At 38.5% G+C, this 24,433-nt stretch overlaps 2 protein-coding genes across 3 annotated transcripts in view; both read left to right on the top strand.

The window, feature by feature from the left end:
* The window catches only part of LOC134671755 (leucine-rich repeat-containing protein 49), a 28,394-nt gene extending 8,556 nt beyond the window's left edge, over positions 1–19,838 (top strand). Inside the window, exons 3-12 of one of the 2 annotated variants that reach the window (XM_063529578.1) lie at positions 9,373–9,504; positions 9,997–10,206; positions 10,309–10,587; positions 10,777–10,930; positions 11,140–11,279; positions 11,481–12,436; positions 12,713–12,884; positions 13,222–13,420; positions 14,044–14,271; positions 19,065–19,838. In XM_063529578.1, coding sequence (XP_063385648.1) covers positions 9,373–9,504; positions 9,997–10,206; positions 10,309–10,587; positions 10,777–10,930; positions 11,140–11,279; positions 11,481–12,436; positions 12,713–12,884; positions 13,222–13,420; positions 14,044–14,271; positions 19,065–19,268 — 2,674 coding nt within the window. In that variant the 3' untranslated portion in view covers positions 19,269–19,838. The remainder of the gene's footprint in view (positions 1–9,372; positions 9,505–9,996; positions 10,207–10,308; positions 10,588–10,776; positions 10,931–11,139; positions 11,280–11,480; positions 12,437–12,712; positions 12,885–13,221; positions 13,421–14,043; positions 14,272–19,064) is intronic. The other variant, XM_063529579.1, reaches the window with a different exon arrangement.
* A 1,928-nt stretch (positions 19,839–21,766) lies between these two features.
* Positions 21,767–23,757, top strand: LOC134671740 (protein AATF). Its single transcript, XM_063529564.1, has 2 exons — positions 21,767–22,623; positions 22,857–23,757. The coding sequence occupies exons 1-2, from the start codon at positions 21,827–21,829 to the stop codon at positions 23,746–23,748; spliced, it is 1,689 nt and encodes a 562-aa protein (XP_063385634.1). The 5' UTR covers positions 21,767–21,826; the 3' UTR covers positions 23,749–23,757.
* Positions 23,758–24,433: the final 676 nt, after the last annotated feature.

Below are 24,433 nucleotides of genomic sequence, written 5' to 3' on the forward strand. Positions count from 1 at the left end.
CATATATTAGATCTATTTATAAATAATAACAATATACATGCAGCTTGCCTGTCCGAAACATGGATTTCCGAATCACAAAAAGATCTAATACAAATTAGCGGATACAACTACGCGGCGGCTTACTATCGTAAACACAGACAAGGAGGCGGGGTGGCAATTCTGCTACAGAAACACATCAAGTATAAAGAACGCCCAGACATCGCAGCTTTATCTCAAGAATGTATTGTGGAATGTTGCGGAATAGAGATCCCTGAAGAAAAAATTATATTAGTCTGTATCTATAGGCCTGATCGAGAAATAGACATATTTTTCAATTGCCTCGATAAATTACTAAATAAAATTCGGTGTTGTGAACAAAATAAAAATATCATTATAACTGGTGATTTCAACATTAATATAAATATAAATAATATGTATTCAAAAAAATTAATAGATATTATGATGTGCTATAACCTTAGACAAATAATAAATAAACCAACTCGAGAAGTTAATAATACAAGTACCTGTATAGATTTAATATTTACTAACATGATAAACTATAATATCGATGTAAAAGACCACGGCATATCGGATCACAAGGGTTTAATGTATGAAATTACAAGTAAGAGTGCAAAGACACAATCACAAAACAAACAATGGTTTACTTGGGGTAGAATTTTTAGTGAAATTAATATGTTGCAATTCAAAAATTCTTTAAATGACATTGAGTGGGATAAAATAATAACTAAAACTAACGACACTAATACAAATTACAATGCATTCATAGGTAAATTAAAAGAATGTTTAAATATACATATACCTAAAAGGAAAATAAAGTTGCAATCAAGCTTTAGACATACAAACACGTGGTTAACTAAAGGCTTAAAAAAATCATGCAAGAATAAACGACTACTTAAAATATTCGTGAATAAATCTAAAAACGACATAATCAATAAATATTATAAAAAATATGAAAAACTGTTAAAAAAATGTATATACCAATCGAAAAAGAATGCATACGTTAAGTATATGGAAAAATCAAAAAACAAAACAAAGTCAATGTGGACTATCATAAAGCGCGTTACAAACAGAAACACAAAAAAATCAAATAAAAATATAACTTTAAAACTCGGAAGAAATATTTTAGAATCGCCCAAGAAAATAGCAGATGCATTCAATGAGCACTTCGCAGCGGTGGGTGAGTCATCGCCGCGACCGGCGGCGCGAGCGCCGACTGCATCGGCCAGGCCGACCGCGCGCCCTGACCCGCTACCCGAGCGCCCGGCTGTTACCTCCGCGCTAAATTCCATATTTATACATCATACTACTACTCGCGAAATACACAATATTATAAAAAACATGAAAAATAAAAAAAGCTACGGCACAGATGAAATCCCGCCGACATTAATTAAACTTTGCGCTTCAGAACTAAGCACTCCGATAGCTTGGCTAGTAAACCAATCTTATGATGAAGGTACATTTCCGGACGCCCTTAAATTATCTATAATAAACCCAGTTTTGAAACCGGGTGGCGATAAGTATGATGTAAGTCAATACAGACCTATATCATTGCTTCCGGCCATCTCGAAAATATATGAAAAAACAATGTCAAATCGTATTTATTCTTTCTTTGAAAAATATAATTTATTAGACACCAATCAATACGGATTCAGAAAGAAACGTTCTACGGTTTTGGCAGTGTACACATTTATACAGTCAGCTTTAAATCTAATAGACAAGAAACAATACGCAGTAGGGCTACTATTGGACATGTCCAAGGCGTACGATAGGGTGTCCCACCCCATCCTACTAAATAAATTATACGCTATGGGAATCAGGGGTTTAGCATATCAGTGGCTAAAATCATACTTGCAAAACCGGTACCAACAAGTGCAGATCGAACACTACCACAGAGAATCGAACGAAATTAAAACAGTAAAATCGGAAATGCGTCTAGCTACCTGTTCTGTCCCTCAAGGATCAGTAATCTCTTGTCTGCTATTTATTGCATATATCAATGACCTACCGAAAACAATAGACACAACATGTATTATGTTCGCCGATGACGTGTCACTACTTTTAAAGACTACAAATAGCACGGAATGTACCGACCACCTACGGAAAACCCTAGAAGACGTAACTAATTGGCTTACAGACCACAATTTACAGATAAATCTCAAAAAAACTAAAATCATTCAATTCAAACCGATACAGAAACAACCCTTGGATATCAAACTTGAAATAAACGGTCAGGCTATTGAAGAAGTTAGTGAATTTAAATTATTAGGTATAACGGTAGATAGTAGCGTTAACTGGAAAAGCCATATTCAAAATGTAAAAACTAAATTATCCCGATTTGTCTATGCGCTAAATATTCTAAAAAGAAACACAAATTTTGAGACTGCGCTAACAGCTTATTTTGCATATGCGTATGCGTGGCTCCGATATGGTGTGGTTTTATGGTACTCAAGCACTGATGCAAATGATTTGTTTATAATGCAAAAGAAATGCGTCCGTATTCTGACAAACACACGAATACCAAACAGCAGTCGCCCGCACTTCGTAAAACATAGATTACTTACGTTACCGTGTATATATATACTTGAGTCCGCACTTTTTGTTAGAAACCACTCGGAATTGTTTAAAACCAAAGGAGAAGTCTGTAAAACTAATAGTAGGTCTAAAAATCAGCTAGTCTTACCAAATACTAAATTAGCTATGTGCAGAAAGGGGCCCTATTACCAATGTATTATAATTACAAATAAACTCCCTGACAGTATAAAACAGGAACCGAGCGACAAACAGTTTAAAATTACGCTTAAAAAGCTTCTTCTAGAGAAAGCATATTATACAATAGACGAATTTCTGAACGATCAAACACTGGAATAATATTGCTATACTATGTATTTACTCAAATTAAATTATTTAAGTTTTTATTGAAATATTATTGTAAACATCTATCGACATTCATGCATTCTCTAAAAGTTACTTAATAGTTAAATTAATTAATAGTGACCATATTGTTTATTACTTGAATTTATTTATAAATTAACCTGGACATTTAATATTAATAATCATCATAATCTTGTTATTTTATTTTACTAGCTTTATAAATGAACTTGACATTGAAAAATGCATAAACGTCGATAAAATATAAAATATTAAAACTATGAATATAGATTTTATTGCTATTAGTATAAGATGCATGCATGTACTAAATATTTAATACCTAGACTTAAGATATATTGAATGCCCTTACAGGGTGTCATGTACCTACTATCCACAAATTGTAACACCTAATGTAATTATGAACATGACTGCAATACAATAAAGAATAAAGAATAAAGAATAAAGAATTAGTTTATATAATTTTTGAAGATAATGTGACATGTAGCGTATGTACGACTTTCTATCAGGACGTTGTAGGTTTGAACCCGCAGTGGGCGTTACTTAGATTACTCCTGTGCGGAATGCCATTTGATATTTACTACTCAAAAATCACGTTTGTTGTATGGGAGCCCCTGACTTATATCTTTATTTTATTCTGTTTTTAGTATTTCTTGTTACTTATAATAGCGGCAACAGAAATACATCATTTGTGAAAATTTCAACTGTCTAGCTATCACGGTTCCTGAGATACAGCCTGGTGACAGACGGACGGACGGACGGATGGATGGACAGACGGACGGACAGCAGAGTCTTAGTAATAGGGTCCCGTTTTACCCTTTGGGTACGGAACCCTAAAAATGCTGGTCTCTTCGAAAACTGACTAAATTAAATTAAAGGATATGAAAACAATGCATTTTATTAATTTCAGACATCATGTTTCATAGTAACATTTATTGCTTAAGACCTACACAATCGATATCTAAATAGAAATAGTCTTAGTTTTATTTTTCAAAATGTTCGGGGTTCGATTCCCGAGCTGAGTACACATTTTTTTTAATGTATGAATACAGTTTTTCGTGTTACTAAAATCGATGACATGATTCCTAAGAAGAGATCGGTGTATATCTTATTGTATCAGATTTTCCCATACTGGCCGATCTACATGGGCCACCCTGTATAGTATATTTTACTACAATAAGTGGGCTAAATAAATATATTAACATAGGTATATAATATGATCACCGGTTCGGAAGAACAGCCGCATATGACAGTTAAAATAAAAAAACCGATCATTCTAGTAGAACCTACTTATTTATTGTATAAGTTTGACACTTAACGATAAAATACTTCTTAAAGAAAGGAGGTGTCAATTCGTAGTGCTACAGTATTTATTTTAAAGTTAAACAGATAAAATGTTGATGCTTAGTTACCATTGAAATAACAACTGCTTAGCAACTGGTGGCACCCTGGCTGCTGACGTACGTGATTGGCAGTGCGTGTAGTTAATGACAGCAGCTTGAATTTGATTGCTTAGTTACCACTGACTTTTTAACCGTTATTGTCATTGTGATTAAATAAGGGTGTATGTGTTAAAGAAAAACTCAGAAGTTGAGGTATTTGTGACGAACTGAAAGCCTACGTGAAAATGACATCTTAGATGTCCTTATTTTTGTGACGATTGAAGTGTATATTTTTTCTTGGACACCTTGCCCGCTCAGGTATATCTGCTGCTGACTGTACTATTGTTCTATGTTAAAGCACTTAAATCCTGGAAGCTTCGGGCCTTCGGCCCTACGCGGAGCTCGGCCTTCGGCCTTCGCATTTAGACACTTGTACTATTGTTCTGTGTTAAAGCACTAATATCCTGGACGCTTCGGGCCTTCGGCCCTACGCGGAGCTCGGCCTTCGGCCTTCGCATTTAGACACTTGTATTATTGTTCTGTGCTAAAACACTGATGTCCTGGACGCTTCGGGCCTTCGGCCCTACGCGGAGCTCGGCCTTCGGCCTTCGCATTTAGACACTTGTATTATTGTTCTGTGCTAAAACACTGATGTCCTGGACGCTTCGGGCCTTCGGCCCTACGCGGATCTCGGCCTTCGGCTTTCGCATTTAGACACTTGTACTATTGTTCTGTGTTAAAGCACTAACATCCTGGACGCTTCGGGCCTTCGGCCCTACGCGGAGCTCGGCCTTCGGCCTTCGCACTTAGACACTTGTATTATTGTTCTGTGCTAAAACACTGATGTCCTGGACGCTTCGGGCTTTCGGCCCTACGCGGAGCTCGGCCTTCGGCCTTCGCATTTAGACACTTGTACTATTGTTTTATGTTAAAGTACTTAAATCCTGGACGCTTCGGGCCTTCGGCCCTACGCGGAGCTCGGCCTTCGGCCTTCGCATTTAGACTGTAGCGATGCTACATATTTGCCTATGATAGATACATACTTTTCCATACAGGATAACCTGTACAACATGACTGTCGCATTTCCAACAAAATAACATACACCAGAGTATGACACTTATGTAAAACTGTAACGTACCTTCCTAGCTGCAGGTTGATTAACATATCCTGTCTCCTGGCTAACTGGTTTCGAAGAAACAAGTCCAAAGAGCATGCCACTCGAACGGAACTTGTCACCCAGATTGTGCAGAGGTTGTTGAACCAAACCTGGCTTCACGTATATCAAAATGATCCTCGTGATCCACCCTAACTGCTCAAGTAGGTCACATCCTAATTTAATATGTATTTTAGAATCATTTTCGGAATTTTTATGAAACATAAATAGCGATTTTGACGGTGTCAAAAGGTTGAAATTTTTGACAGATGAACTGTCAGAAAATAAGTTACGCGTTTAGTTACCGCATCGGAAGGAAGATATTCTGAATGAAACAATGTAGAAAACAGTAATAAAAAATATAATTATTAGTAATCATTATTAACCACTTAAAATATTACAAGTATTAATGAGCATTGATATTTTTCGAGAATCATTTGATTTGGAAAAGATTTAAGTTGGTTTGACGTTTAATGTGTTGATGTGAATCGAAACGCAACGTGACGGGTAGGGGAAGATTTCAGACTGTCACTGACACTTGGAATGGGAATACGCTAGGATGTAGATGGTTTCTAATTAAAGGTCGAGAGGAATTGCCTCGTCTCCTTCCGCCGCCTGGTCCGGCTGGTGGGAGACCGATTTGTAAAAAGCGTATATCGCTGTGCGTGAATTGTGCGCGTTATTTATTTAGTGCGTCCCGTGTCGCCGATGGACATGAGCACGGTTGGTGATCGTGTTCCCTGGCGCGCTGTTGCGCGTCCCTGATTTTGCTGAGCGTCATGCTGACGCTGCTTCCACGCCGTAGGACGCGGCCTTGACCTGCAGGCCGTGTGTCGGATGGTTATGCTGCCGTTCGACGACTCCAAGGTGTCTTCGTGCGGGTCCTTCCCGTGAAACTCCGAGCGCCGCGGCTTGTTCTCGCCTTGGCTTGTCACAGCTGGGGCTCGATGAACGCCCGCCGCTGATCTACGTCGATCTGTCTGCTACGCTAAGTTCCAGGATGAAAGCTACACCCGGTATCCGTGAGTGCACTAGACTTTCGTTTCAGGTTTTGGCCAAAACTCCGCGTTTCGTCCGTCTCGCGACCGTAGATTAAGGTTTACTATAGTGTCACCCCATAACCGCCAACGGTTTATAGAAACAAATTGTATTTTGAGTAGCACCCGCCCCGAAGCGGAGTGCCTTGTAATTATTTAGTGGGGTATATTAAATTGCATGTCAGATATTTGGTTTTATCTTTTCAATATCCTACCAAGTTCCCATTAACCAGGTTAGAATAACAAGAGGACCCTTGTACTCCAATAGTCCAATGTTTTACTGCGGATCTTATCCGAGGCACTTTTTCCATTAATTATTTAAACATTTAAAACCTTATATTTTTTTATACACTACAATGCCACTCTACATTAAATTCTTATTATTTTTTATACACGACAAGACACTTGTACTATTGTTCTGTGTTAAAGCACTAACATTCTGGACGCTTCGGGCCTTCGGCCCTACGCGGAGCTCGGCCTTCGGCCTTCGCATTTAGACACTTGTACTATTGTTTTGTGTTAAAGTACTTAAATCCTGGACGCTTCGGGCCTTCGGCCCTACGCGGAGCTCGGCCTTGGGCCTTCGCATTTAGGCACTTGTACTATTGTTCTGTGTTAAAGCACTAACATTCTGGACGCTTCGGGCCTTCGGCCCTACGCGGAGCTCGGCCTTCGGCCTTCGCATTTAGACACTTTTACTATTTTTCTGTGCTAAAGCACTGACATCTTGGACGCTTCGGGCCTTCGGCCCTACGCGGAGCTCGGCCTTCGGCCTTCGCATTTAGACACTTTTACTATTGTTCTGTGTTATAGCACTTAAATCCTGGACGCTTCGGGCCTTCGGCCCTACGCGGAGCTCGGCCTTCGGCCTTCGCATTTAGACACTTGTACTATTGTTCTGTGTTAAAGCACTAACATTCTGGACGCTTCGGGCCTTCGGCCCTACGCGGAGCTCGGCCTTCAGCCTTCGCATTTAGACACTTTTACTATTTTTCTGTGGTAAAGCACTGACATCTTGGACGCTTCGGGCCTTCGGCCCTACGCGGAGCTCGGCCTTCGACCTTCGCATTTAGACACTTGTACTATTGTTCTGTGTTATAGCACTTAAATCCTGGACGCTTCGGGCCTTCGGCCCTACGCGGAGCTCGGCCTTCGCATTGGCGGTCCACACCACGTTTCACGTCAGCCATAGCGGCTGTGTCCCTGATACAGCCTCTCTCATTTTTTTTTTATGGCTTTCCCCTCTTGTGTGTATTGGCAGGAGGGATTTTGCCAAGTTGAGGCGCGAAATATGACCTTGAAAAACGTCACCTGTGAATTTCCGTCTTTTTTTAAACAATTATGGCCTGGATGCGAGACCTTTAAGCCGCCAATTTTCCGTCTTTTTCAGAATTGTAATTCTCTTGAAAGTATAGTTGGTCAAGCAGATCTTGTCAGTAGAAAAAGGCGGCAAATTTGAAAAATGTAGGCGCAAAGGGATATCATCTCATTGAAAATTTGAATTTCGCGCCTTTTCCTACTGACAAGATTTGCTTGACCATCTATAGCTCTCTGTAGTTGCACCTAGGATAGGGTTGCCATACGTCCCGGTACGCCGGGACATGTCCCGGTTTGAGGCATGGTGTCCCGGTGTCCCGGCCGATAGGTAAGTAAATTGTCCCGGTTTACAAATCATAGTTATTTAGTAGGGGCTGGACTTGGTAAATAATAATATACCTACAATACAATAAACACGGCTAGGCTAATCGTACGTGGATAGAACGACGAAGGGGCTGACACTTGTCCGTTCACTTTTTACGAATTTACGTTAACACAACACATTTCGGGATCGCGCATTCTCGACGTGGTTTTTTGACATATTCCTACTCAATACATTAGTTAATGCTGATTTCGTAAAAATATTATTTTTAGGGTTCCGTACCTTTTAAGGAAAAAACGGAACCCTTATAGGATCACTCGTGCGTCTGTCTGTCTGTCCGTTTGTCACAGTCCATTTTCACCAAAATTACTGGAACAACTAAGTTGAAATTTGGTACACATATGTATGTAAATTCGTGACCCAAAGACGCGGACATCTTACGTATTACATATTTTTTTGTAATTTTAAAATAAATAGTTAAGAATTAGTAGTATGTAATATTGTGTGTTTGTGTTTAATAGTCTCCATATTTTGCTCCGTGCACTACCTGTTGACTTTTGTTTGAGTTCTACATTTCCTGCTACCCCAAGGTTGTCTGGAAGAGATCGCTCTTTAGCGATAAGACCGCCTGTTGTTACCTCGTTCTATTTTTTCGTTAAAATGTCTTTGTAGTTTTACATGTATGTAAAATGTATAATTATTGGTGCAATTACTTAGGGCTGAATTAGACGGCGCGCGAGCTCGCTTGCGATTTTAGTTACATTGCGTACTTGTTGTTTACGTCCAATTCTACCGACCGATCAAAAACAGCAATGTAATGAAACTCGTATGCGAGTTCTCGCATCGTATAAATGGGGCTTACTTACTTACCTACTTACTTTAGAAGTTATTTAAGAAAATAGCCAAAAAATTACACTCCTCCCGTGTTTATCTCCGAAACTACTGGGTCTAAAATTTTGAAAAAAATATAAAAAATAGGTCTAAACCTATTAGAAATATGCAGTCAAGCGAGAGTCGGACTAATTACTTAGTTTTTGATCTAACCCCTACGGGTTTTTAAAGGCAATTCAGTCGCGTTTCACATATAAAAAATACATTGTTAAAAATGGGGTAATGTACGGAAACCTTGGTACGCGAATCCGACTCGCACTTGGCCAGTTTTCTTTAAATGTCCCGGTCTGAGCCCCCACACTTATGGCAACCCTAACCTAGGACCTAGGATATGTGTGCAGGGTGATAAATTGAGAATGACAAAGTAAAATATTTTGATTGCAGCGGTGATGGCATTACCAAAGACGACAGCAGGGATGACTCGATCGATCTGCAAGCTATTGGAGAAGGAAAGGTTCAGCTCTCACGGACGCCACAGGAAAAAGATAGACTACCTGATAGAATAACTCTTGATAGGTTGGTTCCCCGATATAGTTTCATTGTTGTACAAAACGCGACAGCTTAATAAAGTGTTAGGTTAATCTAACTAATTTAGGAATTATCGTAAAGAATGGTACAAACATGGTACATAAAACGTATATGGAACTGATAAGGTCTCTGAATACAAAAATCACAAAATGGTTTAAATATTAATTTGATTATCGTTTTGTTTGACATATTCGTTGGATAAACCAACCTATTATTGACATGAAAACTAAATGTTATTTACTAGTAAATTTTATCTAGATATGGCACGCCATGTTGTACCTTATGCCCTCCTTACGTTTTAAAATCACGAACATCTAGCTTTCACTAGAAATTCTAGCTTCAGCAAGTGTAGGTACTTACTGAGTTCCTTTTTACTTTTTGAACGCATAAATTTTATTGAATTGCATGAAGGCTTATATTATACTAACCACCTGACGTTTTTGGCACTCAAAAGGATCAAAATTAAACTTCTGTTTTCAGACGGGGCTTATCTTCTATCCCACATATAGTTGGCGAGCCGGGGCTAAGGCTTCTGTCTTTGCAGCACAACCTCATCAATAGCTTATCGGGTTTAGCTCCTTTAGATCTAGGGAAACTGGTGTTCCTTGACGTATATGATAATCAGATCGACAAGATAACTTCCTTGGAAAGACTTTTTAGTTTAAGGGTTCTGCTCATGGGGAAAAACAGGTACGAACACTACGAACTCGCTAGTATAAATAAGTTATATACATACAAGTAGTTTTTATTAAAATTTTCAACTTTATATAGGTAAACTGTTATTACTTTCAGGATAAAAAGGATAGAAGGTCTAGTTAATCTCGTAAAATTAGAAGTTTTAGATTTACACGGAAATAGAATAAGTAGAGTAAATGGGCTATCGAACTTGTCCGAGCTTAAAGTACTCAATCTGGCTGGGAACCAAATAAAATGTATTGGGCAGACTGATCTTCAGGGTTTAGTCTCTCTTCGAGAACTCAATTTGAAAAGGAATCGACTGAGAAAGCTTTTAGGATTTCAAAACACGCCACAACTGCAAAAGCTTTATCTTGGGAACAATGATTTACAAAGGTAAATAAACTGTAGCTTTTTGGTTTAAGTAAGTATTTAAATTTGCTGTTCATTAATCAGTAACATTCGTTATTAGCTACTTAGTTAGTTGTCAAGCGGACCCCAGTCTCCCATGAGCCTTAGCAAGGCAAAATGCCGGGATAACGCGAGGAAGATGAAATTAATCAGCAACACCTATTTATATTTCAGTGTTGAAGACGTTTCAACATTAGCAGAAACGACGACTCTAATTGAAGTATCTTTAGATGGGAATCCAGTAGCTCTAGGTGGCGATTGCACACCCTTCCTCGTATCTTATCTTCCGAATCTTTTAACTTTAACCAACATGCACGTTACTGAGCAGGTAAGTCTAACATTATACCAGATTGTATTGTACAGTCACCACACGGGGATTGTTATGCCACGGGGTTCTTACTAAATTGGAAATTCTACAGCGTAAGTATTGAACCACCAATTTAGCTAGGACCCTGTGGTACATTTATGTTCAACGAAATAAAGGAATGCATGAAGTTGATTGTATTAAAATCGGTAATATAATGTCTGTAAAATTAGGTACGGAGAGCAGCAATGGCTTGGAGAAGCAACAAGGAGGCCGCTCATGCTGCCTACTGCGCTCTTGGCGGCTCGGCCCAGCAGGCTGCGAGGCGTGATCAAATTATCAACAATGCACGAACCAACTGGGAACTGCTCAGGTTTGGTCGATAATTTCCATGGCACTATTAATATCACATTCATTAACGGATCAAAAACACCTTTGCGTGCACGCGGGTGTCATTAATTTATCATTAGCGGTTAGTCTTATCTGCTCGCTACTGCATATCGGTTGTGGGAAATTTTATCAAACTATAATATCAGTAAAAGCAGGTACCGAAAATTATTTTGTTTATTTTCAGGTCGGAAAATAAATGCTTTAACAATGTTACTAGTCCGAGAAAAAATGTAGATTTAGAAAAAGAATTTGTGCTAGAAGCATCAGCAGCGATAGTTCCACAAAACGAAAGTACACGAACCGTTATGGCGGCATTACCGGATGTTGTAGTGCTGTTACCACAAGGAGAAAATGAGGACTCCGATTCTAAGAATACTAATGAAACAAATACGAAGCCAAGTTCTGATCCACCAAAATCACCATCGCCTATGCGCAAGTTACAAAGAAGTTCAACTGCAAAGAAAGCCCCTGAGAAACGTGTTAATTTCTCAGACAGAAGTGCCTCTCAAGAGACCGATGCGTCTCATTCAACTTCAACGAGCAGTGACTTGAGGCTTCCACCAATACTTCTACCCGTTATATCATCTTTAGAAAACGTAAGGCTTACCGATGGGACAGAACCAGTTCTGAAAAGATGGGAAAGTATATCTAGTGTTGATCCCGTCATCGATTCTTCGTTTAGTTCACTACCTACATCATCTACAGATAGTGACGACGATGGTAATAAAAGACAAATTAAAAGAATTCCTACAGCGGTTCGACGTAGAGCAAATTTTGGAACAATGCGATCTAAATCTGTGTGTGATCCTGAAAGCCGGAGAATCAAAGCCAAAAATTCGGACATGTGTGAAAACGCTAGTAACATTTCGAGCAGTACAAATGTCGGTTCAATTCAGTCTTCGACGTCAGGAAGTGATCAGAATAGTAGGATTCTAAGGCGTGAGGGATCTGTTAATAGCAGGCTAAGTAATAGAACAGTCAGAAGTGCAACGATGGCGAGGAGAAGTGAACGAGCGTCATCTGCTTCGGGCAATCGGGCATCAACTGCTCGGGCAAAATCGGGAAAGAGTTTGGCCATTTTAAAATCGTCTGAACCAGTGCCGAAGCCGATGCCAGCATCTAAAGATATTAGGGAACAAGGTCAGTACTTATAATAGAAAAGTAGTACGTACAGGAAAATGTAGAAAATTGGAAAACTTAGAGAAATGACGAGGCTATTCTACATTTTTGGTATTGCATCGAGGTGGCTTTTGAAATAACCTCCTTTCGAGAGCCAGATAAGATAACATGGTGATATAAGATATTATATTACAATTTACAATCAAAGGTGCAACGAAAACTATATTTATTTCCTGTTGCTGCATTGAATTTAAATATTTATTAAAAACCTACGTTACTACGTTAAACTTTCAGGAGTGGATTACCTAGTGGAAGTGGGTGACGGAGTGGTGAGCGCCTGGGGTGCTGGTGCAGTCCGTCGACTGGCGAGGGATTGGGACTGGGAGCGAGCGAGGACAGTGACTCGTGCCGCCTTCCATTACGTCCACTTCAACGCTGTATCACAGTCTCTCCCGGAATTAAAAACGAAGTAAGGCCATTTAATTAAATTGTGTTAAATTTTGTTATACTGCGGCGGTGGATAACTTTACACAAGCATATACGACTGGATTGATGAGAAGCGGGCACCACAGCGAATTTTTTGTACTTAGTATGCAGAAATATACTCATCTCTCCTTTTTCCAGCCATATCTCAATATTTGGAGTGATGTCGCTCTGAAATAAGTCGAAAGTGTTTAATTATTGGAGAAGCTCTACCGTTTTACTTATCACTTGCAAACTCATTACACTGTGTCATTAACTGTTTCCAATGTGACCACGATGTAGAAATACTCTCACCAGTTTTATCATTTTCTGCCTAACTTCAGGTTCCCAAACGTGACACACATATCAGTCCGTGCGACAGGTCTGCAGTGGCTCGGACAACTGCATGCCTTGGCCGAGTTGCGGGGACTCACCGGGCTGACGGTGTTGCCAGAAGGCAACCCCATACACGCAAAGATATGGCGAGAGTACGCCATTTACAGGCTTGGCCATTGGGGATTGAAGGAAATCAACGACGAACCGGTAATTTTCATATTGTCATTAATTTGGTCTTCTAGTACAACAACTTGTGAGTCATTATGGTTTTTATCTGAATATTATACCCTAATCTCAGACTGACTCGATTCTCCTCGCGATCATTCGCATAGCTTTAGAAGTCTAGATTAGCCAATCCATTGAAGTCCTAAGTTCCTTTAGTCTGACATTTTTGACTTGTGATTAATTTTGTTTGTTAATATTACGAGATAATTGTGACTGGAATTTTAGCACACCCTTTTAATTTAACACCCGACTTTTTATCCTATTGTTAAATTGTAATATCTATTGTTAAATTGTGTTCCAAGCGTTCCCTCCAAACTGACAGAACAGGAATGTGTTTTACCATCGCCCACACTGTTAACCGTACATAATATGGGGCATTATCTATGAAAAGGGACCTTATTGTCGATGGCGCTTACGCCGCACAGCGTCGCGCGGCATTGTATTTATATTGGAGCATCGTTAATAATGGCGTAAGCGCCATCGACAATAAGGTCCCTTTTCATAGATAACGTCACATATGTCTTTTGTTATAAGGTCCACCGATATAAGTTAGGACGGTTGCTGTTTGTATGATAATACCTTTAAATAATACAATAAATTACAAGCAGGTGACAGAAGAAGAAATTAAGGAAGCCAACATGACGTACAACGGTCTCAGTGACTTAGTGTTGCGAGCGCTACCTGATGCCCCTCTTCAGCCGCTGTTAGCGCGATTGGGAAGGAGTGGGAACAGCACCGTCAGTGCCAAGGCATGGTTGAGGGCCGCGGATCCGGCCTTACGGGATGTCATTGCTAAAGAAGCGCTGCAATTTAAGAAAGGACATGTTTCACAGGTAATCATGCACTCGGTTAAAACTGTAGTCTAATTTACGATAACCGCGCCATGAAGACTTATCAAGCAAGTATCTTTTCATTAGACAGTTAAAATCATAATCCTTCCTTTTCGTTTCACCGTAATCGGTTTAAAATTCGAGCTTACGAGTAACAGTTGGAGGTCTTATCTTGAAGATGGATTAGTCCAGACGACCGTTGAGTTCTTAAGAGGGCGTAGAGGAGGGTAAATTTTCAGATTCTGTCAAATTACCCCATTTCACGCACAAACGCAGCTCACGCACACTACCTCAATTTACTGGGACAGGTCAGTGACCCCTGATGTTTTTTTAAAGGTGCTGTTTCGAGTTTAGTGTTAACTACTGACCTCCTTTGAGGAATTAAAACTGTCAAACTTTCCTTTGTGAGAAGACAGAGAAAAAACACTTTTTATATATAGCTTTCCTTGTTTGTTCATGTCATGTCATAGGTATGTGACGTATTAGGTAATTATTTATTTTCGTTGTTGACTTTTGTATTAAGATAGGTACAAACGGCGACGCTCTTAACTGTCCATCGGTAGACCTTATGCCTTTTGTAATTAGGTTTACGAACTGTCAGTTAACAGTGTGGTGGTGTGCGATGGTAGGTATGCGGTTTGTAGACATAGACCAAATTAAAACTAGGAGTTTTATTATTAAAGATATAAGAAATCGTCTATTTTACCTACTCGAAGTGAACTACTTATATCTAAAATTATCCCTTCATTAGTTATATATAGGTCTTGTAACATATTTTTTACAACTAAACACGCTTATTATATTTTACTTAAAACTTAATTTTTAAAGCTCTATTGATAATAAGGCTTTAAAAACATCTAATAGAATGCAGGTACTACGCTTATACTTTTGTAAGTCAGTAAGTGATGCTTACTTAAAACTTATCGGGAAATCAAAAAACTCATAATTACCTATATTAAAATATTTAAATTTACTATTCCATCTCATACGTTCAATAAGGCCCGGGACCGGGCCTTGTCACCTGCACTGACAGAGGGCCTTTTTAGCCCCACATAATATTAAAGAACTGTGTCCCGGATAGTATGGGTTCTGGGCCATGACCATGACGCGTCCCGAAGTAACTTATACAGGGCGTAATCGTTAAGTGTAGCCAGGCTATAATTTCGTAAATATAACATATATCAGAAAACTTCAAATTGTTATCGAAAGTGCGTTACCCAATGAGTAAAATTACATTAAGGGGTCATCCATTAATTACGTCACACGTTTGGGGGGGGAGGGGGTCAAGAAAATGTGACATGTTGTGACATGGGGAGGGGGAGTCACAAACACTGTGACGTCACTTTAACTTCATCACTATTCATCAGTAACCGAAAATTAATTTATATTTTTTTATTCGCAGTACATTTAAATAATGAGTTTTTGGAAGTATGTAGGTAATTTTCGTTCCTAATTGGTTTTGTGTTATAAAATTATATATATTTATTTTACCAAAAATATTTTTTTTTTAAATAATGCCGAGTTAGTACTGCCCATTTCGTTGAAAACAAAATTACCTAAAATGTGACGTCACACCAGGTGGGGAGGGAGTTGCATAATGTGACCAAGTGTGACAAGGAGGGGGGGAGGGGTCAAAAAACCTAGAAATTAATGTGACGTAATTAATGGATGATTCCTAATAACTTTTTTAAATAAAAGCAGAAATATCCCAAACATTAACGTCAAACCCTCCCATACATTTAGTACGACGACTCACCCCTCACTGTAATAAAATAATAAAACTACCGTTTATGAAATAATAAATCTATTATTTCATAAACGGTAGTTTTATTATTTTATTACAGTTTATCATCGCAAATAATGAATCTCAAGCAGTTTTATCTCTTACGACACCAACGTTCTTTGAAGGGTGAGTCGTCGTACTAAATGTATGGGAGGGTTTGTGAGTTAATGTCTTAGAGTAGAGTTAATGTCTGGGATATTTCTGTTTTTATTTAAAAAAAGTTATTAATGTAATTTTACTCATTGGGTAACGCACTTTCGATATCAATTTGAAGTTTTCTGATATCTGTTATATTAACGGAATTATAGCCTGGCTACACTTAACGATTACACCCTGTATATCATTAGATAGTTCATAGCCTATATCTATCGAATATATCGTTCTTATGAGCGTATTTGGTGGGCATACCTTATAAGTTTCAGTACAGGAAAAAGTACATATGAGCTGTACTTTTAATTGTTAGTACAATCGGTATCAAATAGATAGTGACGGCCAAAGTGACCAAATATAGCTATAGGATCTAAATGTGAACGAATAGGGTTAGGTGAGGCATATAAGGCCCACCTTTATTTTAACTGAAATAGTTTTATAAATAATCAGGATATTATTACCAATTCAATTCAATATAGATTTCTCATTTGTTCATGTTTCTTCATATACCAAAATAGTTATAATAATATTCCGGCGCTTTTGAAAAATACACGTTTTATAAAAAAACCATACCATGTTGGTTCGGAACCGGGCCTTGTTACTTGCACTGTCAGTGTCAGTGTCTGAGTCATAGTACAAGTTCAAGAATAACAGAGAATATTACCGGGCCTTATTACCTTTTATCATGAATTAATTTCATCTTTAATTTAAATGGTCTAGTAAAATAAGGCCTACATGAGTCATGGAAAAACAAATTGTATTTTATTTAGAAAGTACCTATATGTTGTTCATAATCTTCAGTAAGCTGACCTATAAGTGTCTATCTATTATAATAATTAATGTAGATTGACAGTTTACTTAGCAAATTGTACTTTTACCTTTAGGTTTTATGTCGGAAATATCTCACCCAATTTGTAATTAATGATGTTTACTGATTGTTAATCTTAAATATACCTACTTAATATTATGAAGGGCACTTATATTATTTTAGCGGACCGAACGGATGTATATTATTGTGGACCACTTTTATATTTAAATAATTAAATTGTAATTCATTTCAAAAAAGGTTATTACAATTAGGGATATAAGTAGATACCTCACCTATCTTATTACAAAGCATTACAAAAATGTCCAAAGGCCAAAGCCACGCTGATAAGACATAAGACCTTACCTATAAAAGACCTCATAAATATAAACGTTCACTGAAAAAAACCATAAGCATTTCTCATAATTTTATTTCGTTACTGAGTTATCGTTTTGCGCCGAATATCAATGAAATAAAAGCACGTTGTTGTTTGATAGATACATTTATATAAACATCGTCACATGAAACCAATATAGGTACTCGTAAAACAGACCACTGCTGGTATTGGCTTTAAATATCGTTCTTTCAACTGATAATATAGCCACAAAAACTCGCTGAGACTGCAGGTCGAGTCTTGATTTCAATTTCTTGATGATATATCATTGAATTAACTTTCAGAGCTCGTGATAGCTCTTAGAATAGCAACAGAACTAGTTGAAACTAAGAATTTTATTGCTGAAATTATGTGAACAACATTGCTCCGTCTTTATAAATAAAATTTTAATAATTTATATTGCTTAGGCTAAAATGTGAAGAATTTTGTTGATAAATTGTTTATCTAATATATTGACATTATGTCATATATGTTTTTAAAATGACGTAACATGAATACCAGCACAATGAAAATTTATTCCAATAAGAAATAACAAATCTTCAAACTTTTTTCATTTTAAGTGAATTAGGAAGAAGCTAATTACACTGATTTGGTTGTATTCATATATTTTATTAAATAATTTGTTATATTTTTTAAGTATTATGACTTGTGAATAAAAAGATGTCGAAATTTTTATGACTCTAGATCTCCGTGTGACGTTATTTATTTACCCTATTTATTTTGAACACAGTTTTTCACTGGTATCATCATTCGTATACGGATATGAATTTCAAACTGTCAAACTGGGAGATCCTGCCGGCCTAGCCAAGGTTACAATCGCTATCGCTTCGACAACGAAAACCATTATGTCTCTCTATCACACTTCTATATTAGTGCGACAGTGACAGTTGCGTTTCGATCGCTACGGAGCGTAAGCGATCGGCATCTTGGCTACGCGGCCTGGTACGCGTCCGCTTTGAACCAAGCCCAGCGGGCATCTGATTGAAAGGAGAATTTGACAGATATGGCGGATGTATGGAAATTTTACGAAAGTTTACGTTTACGATTGAATTTCTCTGTAGCCTTTAAGAGGAAAAATAGGAAAAGCCTGATTCGTTGTAGTCCAGTTATCTGGCTTTCGAAATCACTCGATTTTATAGCATGAGCATCGATTTTTTCATACAAATTTTACTAAACGCTGACACTCGTTCATCTCGTTTTAGGTACAACTTTGCATAAGTGTATTTATTATATTGTAAAATATTTCAGATTTTCAAGGGTGATTCGTTGTAAACACACTCTTTGGGATAATAATGACATTTATTATAATTTTTTTTATCAAGAGATGTGAACGCTAGCGACTAAACGGTGACTGCCTTTTTCGCTGATTTTGCTCGATGCAGTCTTAACTGTTCTTAGTAAGGTTATGGTGGATAAAACCAGTATAAAACATTTATTGCGGGTAGGACCGTCATGACATAGGGCTAGAATTCGTGTATCTGTATTATGTACGTCGCTTTAGACACAGTCAGAAAGGAAGAGTTTCACTCTTTCTGCTGTACCAACTATCTACCTTTCTTTATGTGGAGCAAGTATGTTAACGCAGGAGTTAAAAGCGACGAAAGTACTTGTAGAGGACTTCATTTTAGACGGTCTGCCCCACAACATTTTCTTTTTGCTTAAAGGAGGACATGAGTTGGCGAGTGCGCGGGCGGGGTCAGCTATCCCACGCCATAGAGCTGGCTTGTGGCGCGGCGCAGCGTTTGCGAGCTTTAGAACTGCAATGGCCTATGATCCTCGTCGAGATGATCGAAGAGGCACTCACAGATTTCGCTTATATGGAGGCGCATGTCAAGGAACAGATGCGTATGATTATGGAAACATTGTGAGACTTAACCTTTTGGGCACCAATGACCGATATACCCGCACCGCAGGTCCAACGCCAAAGACGGATTAATCGGTCACAGACCACAGAGCAACATAGTCCTACGTGCATGTGCATAAAGTTCAATTTCAGCTTTGACACTTCGGTGACGTGGCGTCCGAGAGACAGGGCTACTAGTCTACCGCCAATACCAAAATCATCAATTGCAGGGATTTTTCTCTGTCACTCTAATTACGCCTTCATTGGAGTAAAAGAGAAAGATCCCCGCAATTTGCGAATTTCGGTTTTCGCGGTAGCCGCTCAGCTTTTGTGTTTGACACGGCCTCGAAAAGGTTAAAAGCATTTTGAAGACATTATATTACTTAGGGTGGTATTCCATCTGTCTAACATATCGTTCCAATGTCATTGCGTCTCACTCTCTCATTAAGCAAAATGTGAGAAAAAATACACATTGGACAGGTGGAATACTACCCTTACTAAGATAACTTGGCGCCATTATTTCCTTATTAGCTTGATAGTGCGTTGATTAAGCAAAAATAAAATTATGCTTTAGTTCAGGTGGATTCAAATCAATAGTCATCCGAATTCAGTTTTTCTTATCATACCTACTTATTAAGCCCCCCCCCCACATCTAGCGTCTTTCGAACGTCGGCGTCTGTCGGTGTCTGGTCAGCGCTATGGAAAATGACGTCGCTGCGCAGTTACGTCGACGTTGCGTCGAGCAGCGGCCATAGAGTTGTAGACGCCGATGCTCGAAAGACGCTAGATGTGGGAGGGCCCTAAGAGACCAACCATCGTGTAACAACAAAATTACAGAAAAAGAAATACGTAAGTATTGGTATTCCATCGGTCCAATTACGTTGTTCAATGTTTATTTTGTCTCACATTTTGCTTAAAGAGAGAGACGCAATGACATTGGACATATAAAATGAACAAGTGGAATACCACCCCAAGCGTTACGAATGGACCACCAATATTAAGTACCTACTATCTTAATTTCTCACCTAGTCACCCATTAGAGCCAGTTGATTAGGGCCCGATAATAGGTCTTTGTATTACCAAAAAGGATAGATAGTATAGAATAGAGGGGCCCTGTCATAGTACATTTTGTAGTCACAGTAAATTTACTGCCATCTATCGGCACACGACTAAAACTCAAAATGAAAACGTATTAAATTATCAAGAAAATGTATATATGGATAAATGATTTTATTATGTTTATATCATTTTGATCCATGTTCATTCACTGATATCTATGTGTTAAAATTGTTAAATATGAAACAGTGTCGTCACGCCATCTAGCCGAGCATAGGCTAAAGGTGTGTGCGGCATCTATCCGAGAATGACTTTTTCTTGATTTCCGAGGCAGGTTTTTTCCTTAGACTTTATTCATCTTATACGAAGTTACATATGTCTTTGGTATTACCTACTTAGGCAATCAGTATTTTAGAGCGATAGGATTTATTTGTATTATAGAATATAATTAAATACTAGTGGTAGAATGTACCTATTTATAGATAGAACAATTTTCAGAACTGAACTTGTCGATTGTCGACCTTGCTCAATATACAACGCATTAAATTTCACTAGTATGAACGCTTTTGTTATCAATTCTGTTTATTTAACAAATAAGGACATTTTTTGTATAAAGTTCACAACACGAATATTATTTGTGTTCATCACACGAATTTATAAAAGTAAAAATGTGCCTCCGGCTTTTTGTATAATATAAATAACTACTATGACTAGAACCTAAAATGTAAATGAAATTAAATATAGATTAGTATTTTTAACCTTGTATTTTTATTGCAATATCGGTAAATTGTGTCTGGCCTACCTAGGTACACCAACATACTATTATATAAATTTTGTGTGTTGTTTAATGAAAAATAGAATGCAGTCGAAAGTAGTATATAGTGACTTTTGAAACACTGGATTTTCGGTCCTTTGTGGTGCCAATTACAGAGCATTTTACCCTAGTAAGGAATTAAAGCTGTAACAGACGGGCGTACCGAACCGCAACCTTGGTCCGGTCTGAGGCCTGTTCGACCGCGTGCACTGTGTAAGATGGTCCGGCGTGCGTCCGTTAAGGACGCAGTTATCAGTGAGAGCGAAAAAGAGATATGCTGACCTGGGCTATAACCGCGAAAATCGATCGCGAAAATCGAAGTTCGCAAATTCCGGGTATCTTTCTCTTTTACTCCAATGACGGCCTAATTAGAGTGACAGAGAAATATCCCCGCAATTTGCGAATTTCGGTGTTCGCGGTAGCCCCACTGACTAATAAAGGTCTAACTATACAATACAAATACTCTTTAGTGCACATCTCATTACAGAAAACAATACAAATGATACAGGAATTGTACAGGAAGAAGAGGCGGTCTTATCGCCTATACACCTTATCATTTGTCACATAAATCTGTCGTTTTAAACTATTACTCAAACATCACAGGTATTTGTTGTCACAGAGTTGTCAAAAACGTCAAACGTCAAATGTCAACGTCGTAAACACGTGTGGTGTGCAGTTTTATTTTACTGAAATTTCTTAAAAAATACCATAAAATGAAGCCCAAGTCAAAGAAAAACGTGAAACCGTTGTTATCAGACAAAATCGCCGATGCATTAACGATAAAACCGCGTGCGGACATAGAAGACGACCATGTTTTTGGCACGAAACCTAATACCGTTTCACGAGCCGATTTGAGCTCATCTGAGAGCGAGGACGACGCCGCTATCAGCGACTTTCGAAAAAGGAATGTTAATTTACTAAGTGAGATAAGTAAAAAGTACGAAGGGCAAGTGGTAACCAGGAAAGATCTTGATAAAAATACCTCCGAAAGCGAGGTCGATAGCGACTCTGAAGGTGGCGACGATGGCGGATTTCAGTCGAAACTAGCATCACTCGCGAGTAAATTTACTCAAGATGATTCCGATGATTCGGATGCTGAACAACGTGACAGCCAGAACGGTAAGAAATCATCAGATTCAGATGTAAGCTCAGGCGGTGAGAGTGACGACTATAGTATTACTCAGCGTCAGAAAGGGACAGACAGCGATCAGTCTGACGATGATGAAGATGAAGAAGGTTACGACATCAGTCAAATGGAGGAGCCAGTAAAAGAGGAGTTTGAGCATATGAAAAAACAGAATGTTTCCGAGGAGGCAAAGAAAGGCGCTTGTGTGAGAAACCAGCTATTAGTTTGGGAAGGCTTGCTAGAAATGAGGATACACCTGCAACGGTGCATGAGCACAGCCAACCAGATGCCATTTCCAGAGGTTCATAAGGATTTGAGGCAAAATAATGAGTTTGCCGAGGTCTGCAGTGCTGCAACTAGCAATATTGCTAGTGTCTTAGATAAGTAAGTATTGATTATGTGTCTACTTTAACCTCCAGACACACAAGAAGCAGTTGTTCTGTTTTGAATTTAGAACTCTTAGTTAAGGTGTGATTTAAATGTCATAATTTCATAGAAGTTTGATGTTTCAAATAACACTTGCACTGCATCTGCTATCAAAATTGCTGCAGACTTTACTTGGTTTAATTCTATTACAGTATTAAATGTAAAATACTGATTAAATATTCTCTTTTCAGGTTCTTATCTCTACAAAGCATGCTATTAAAAGGTTTTCCTGAGACTAAAGCGCTCTCCACAAAGAAACAGGCTACAGAAACTGTTGATAAAAAAGAAGAAAGTGACGAGGAAATACCTAGCGACACTGACAATGAAGAAATACCATCAGACACAGAAGAAGAAGATAACACACCAGTTGAAGAGATATCTCTAAAGAAAACAAGCAAAGAACAACCACAGAAGAAACGTAAACTAACTGACTATGAAAGCGAACTGGCCACAGTCCACAAAGTGTTTAAACCATTCAGAGATTCCACTATCCAAAAGTGGAATGAAAAGACCCGTTTGGCTACCGCTACTAACATCAAAAACACGCCAACAAACACTATCCTACAGCAAATATCTTATATCCTGTCAGATAGAAGTAAATTAGTTAAACGCACACAGCTGAAGCGCTCGGAATACGATATAGTTGGATACAAAAAGCAAAATGATTTAGAAAATACGGAAGCTAACGGAGATAATCCAGTTACAAAGGACAGGAAAGACGATGATGAATACATAACTGAAATATTTGATGATAGTGACTTCTACCATCAGTTACTCCGAGAGCTTATTGAGTGTAAATCTGCGGACATATCGGACCCGGTCCAGCTGAGTCGGCAGTGGATAGCTCTGCAGCAAATGAGAAGCAAAATGAAACGGAAAGTTGATACGAAGGCTACGAAAGGACGGAAGATTAAGTATGTGGTACATAACCAACTGGTTAACTACATGGCACCGGAGAAATGTACCACGTGGACCGATGAGAGTACCAACGAGCTGTACAGCTCACTGTTTGGGAAGAGGTTCGAATATAATAATGTAGGATTGAATGCTAACTTAGAGAGTGGATTGAAAATAAAAGATTAATTAAACATTTCTTCTGTCTTGTTACTGAACTATCTATCCACAGCATCGCGCCAACTAATTACGCTGGGGTGGTATTACACCTATCCAATTTCTTTGTTCAATGTGTATTGCGTCTTACATTGTGCTTAATAAGAGTCACTCTCTTATTATTTATTAAGCACAATGTAAGACGCAATATTTATTGGACAAAGATATTGGGTAGATGGAATACCACCTTTTTTTTTAAGAGGGGAAATATTTTTTCATTTCATTTCATTTATTTATTGCAATCATGTTCAAAAAGCCTCCTCCACACTCAGTCTGCAGCGGATTTGATAGCCCACGCAGTGCATTTGTTATTTTAAACGTCAAACTTCTATGAAATAATGATTATGACATATAAATAACACTTGCACTGCGTCGGCTATCAAATCTAGACCTCCGACTCTAGCTTGGTCCTACTATTGAATGCTTTCGCGCCGTCAGTTGGATAGCTGCATTCAACTGGCTTATAAACAATCGTAAGCAGGCACAGCCACATGATAAACAAACTACGACTTATTAGCGTGTTTATTATAGGATGACAAAAATCTTGTTAATAATTTAAAGATGAAATGTTGTTTGCGAGCCGCGCGATAACCCCGCGGTCGGGCGATACGCGGGCCAGAGGTCCCGATTGGTACCTATTGCACTCCACTAGTGCTCA

The sequence above is a fragment of the Cydia fagiglandana genome, chromosome 16 (genome assembly GCF_963556715.1).
Source record: "Cydia fagiglandana chromosome 16, ilCydFagi1.1, whole genome shotgun sequence".
NCBI lineage: Eukaryota > Metazoa > Arthropoda > Insecta > Lepidoptera > Tortricidae > Cydia > Cydia fagiglandana.

What these genes read in the sequence shown, in the direction of transcription:
- LOC134671740 (XM_063529564.1), top strand. Translation starts at nt 21,827, where the DNA reads ATGAAGCCCAAGTCAAAGAAAAACGTGAAACCGTTGTTATCAGACAAA. An exon ending in ATTGCTAGTGTCTTAGATAA is followed by an intron (nt 22,624 to 22,856) that starts GTAAGTATTGAT and finishes TTCTCTTTTCAG; the next exon opens with GTTCTTATCTCTACAAAGCA.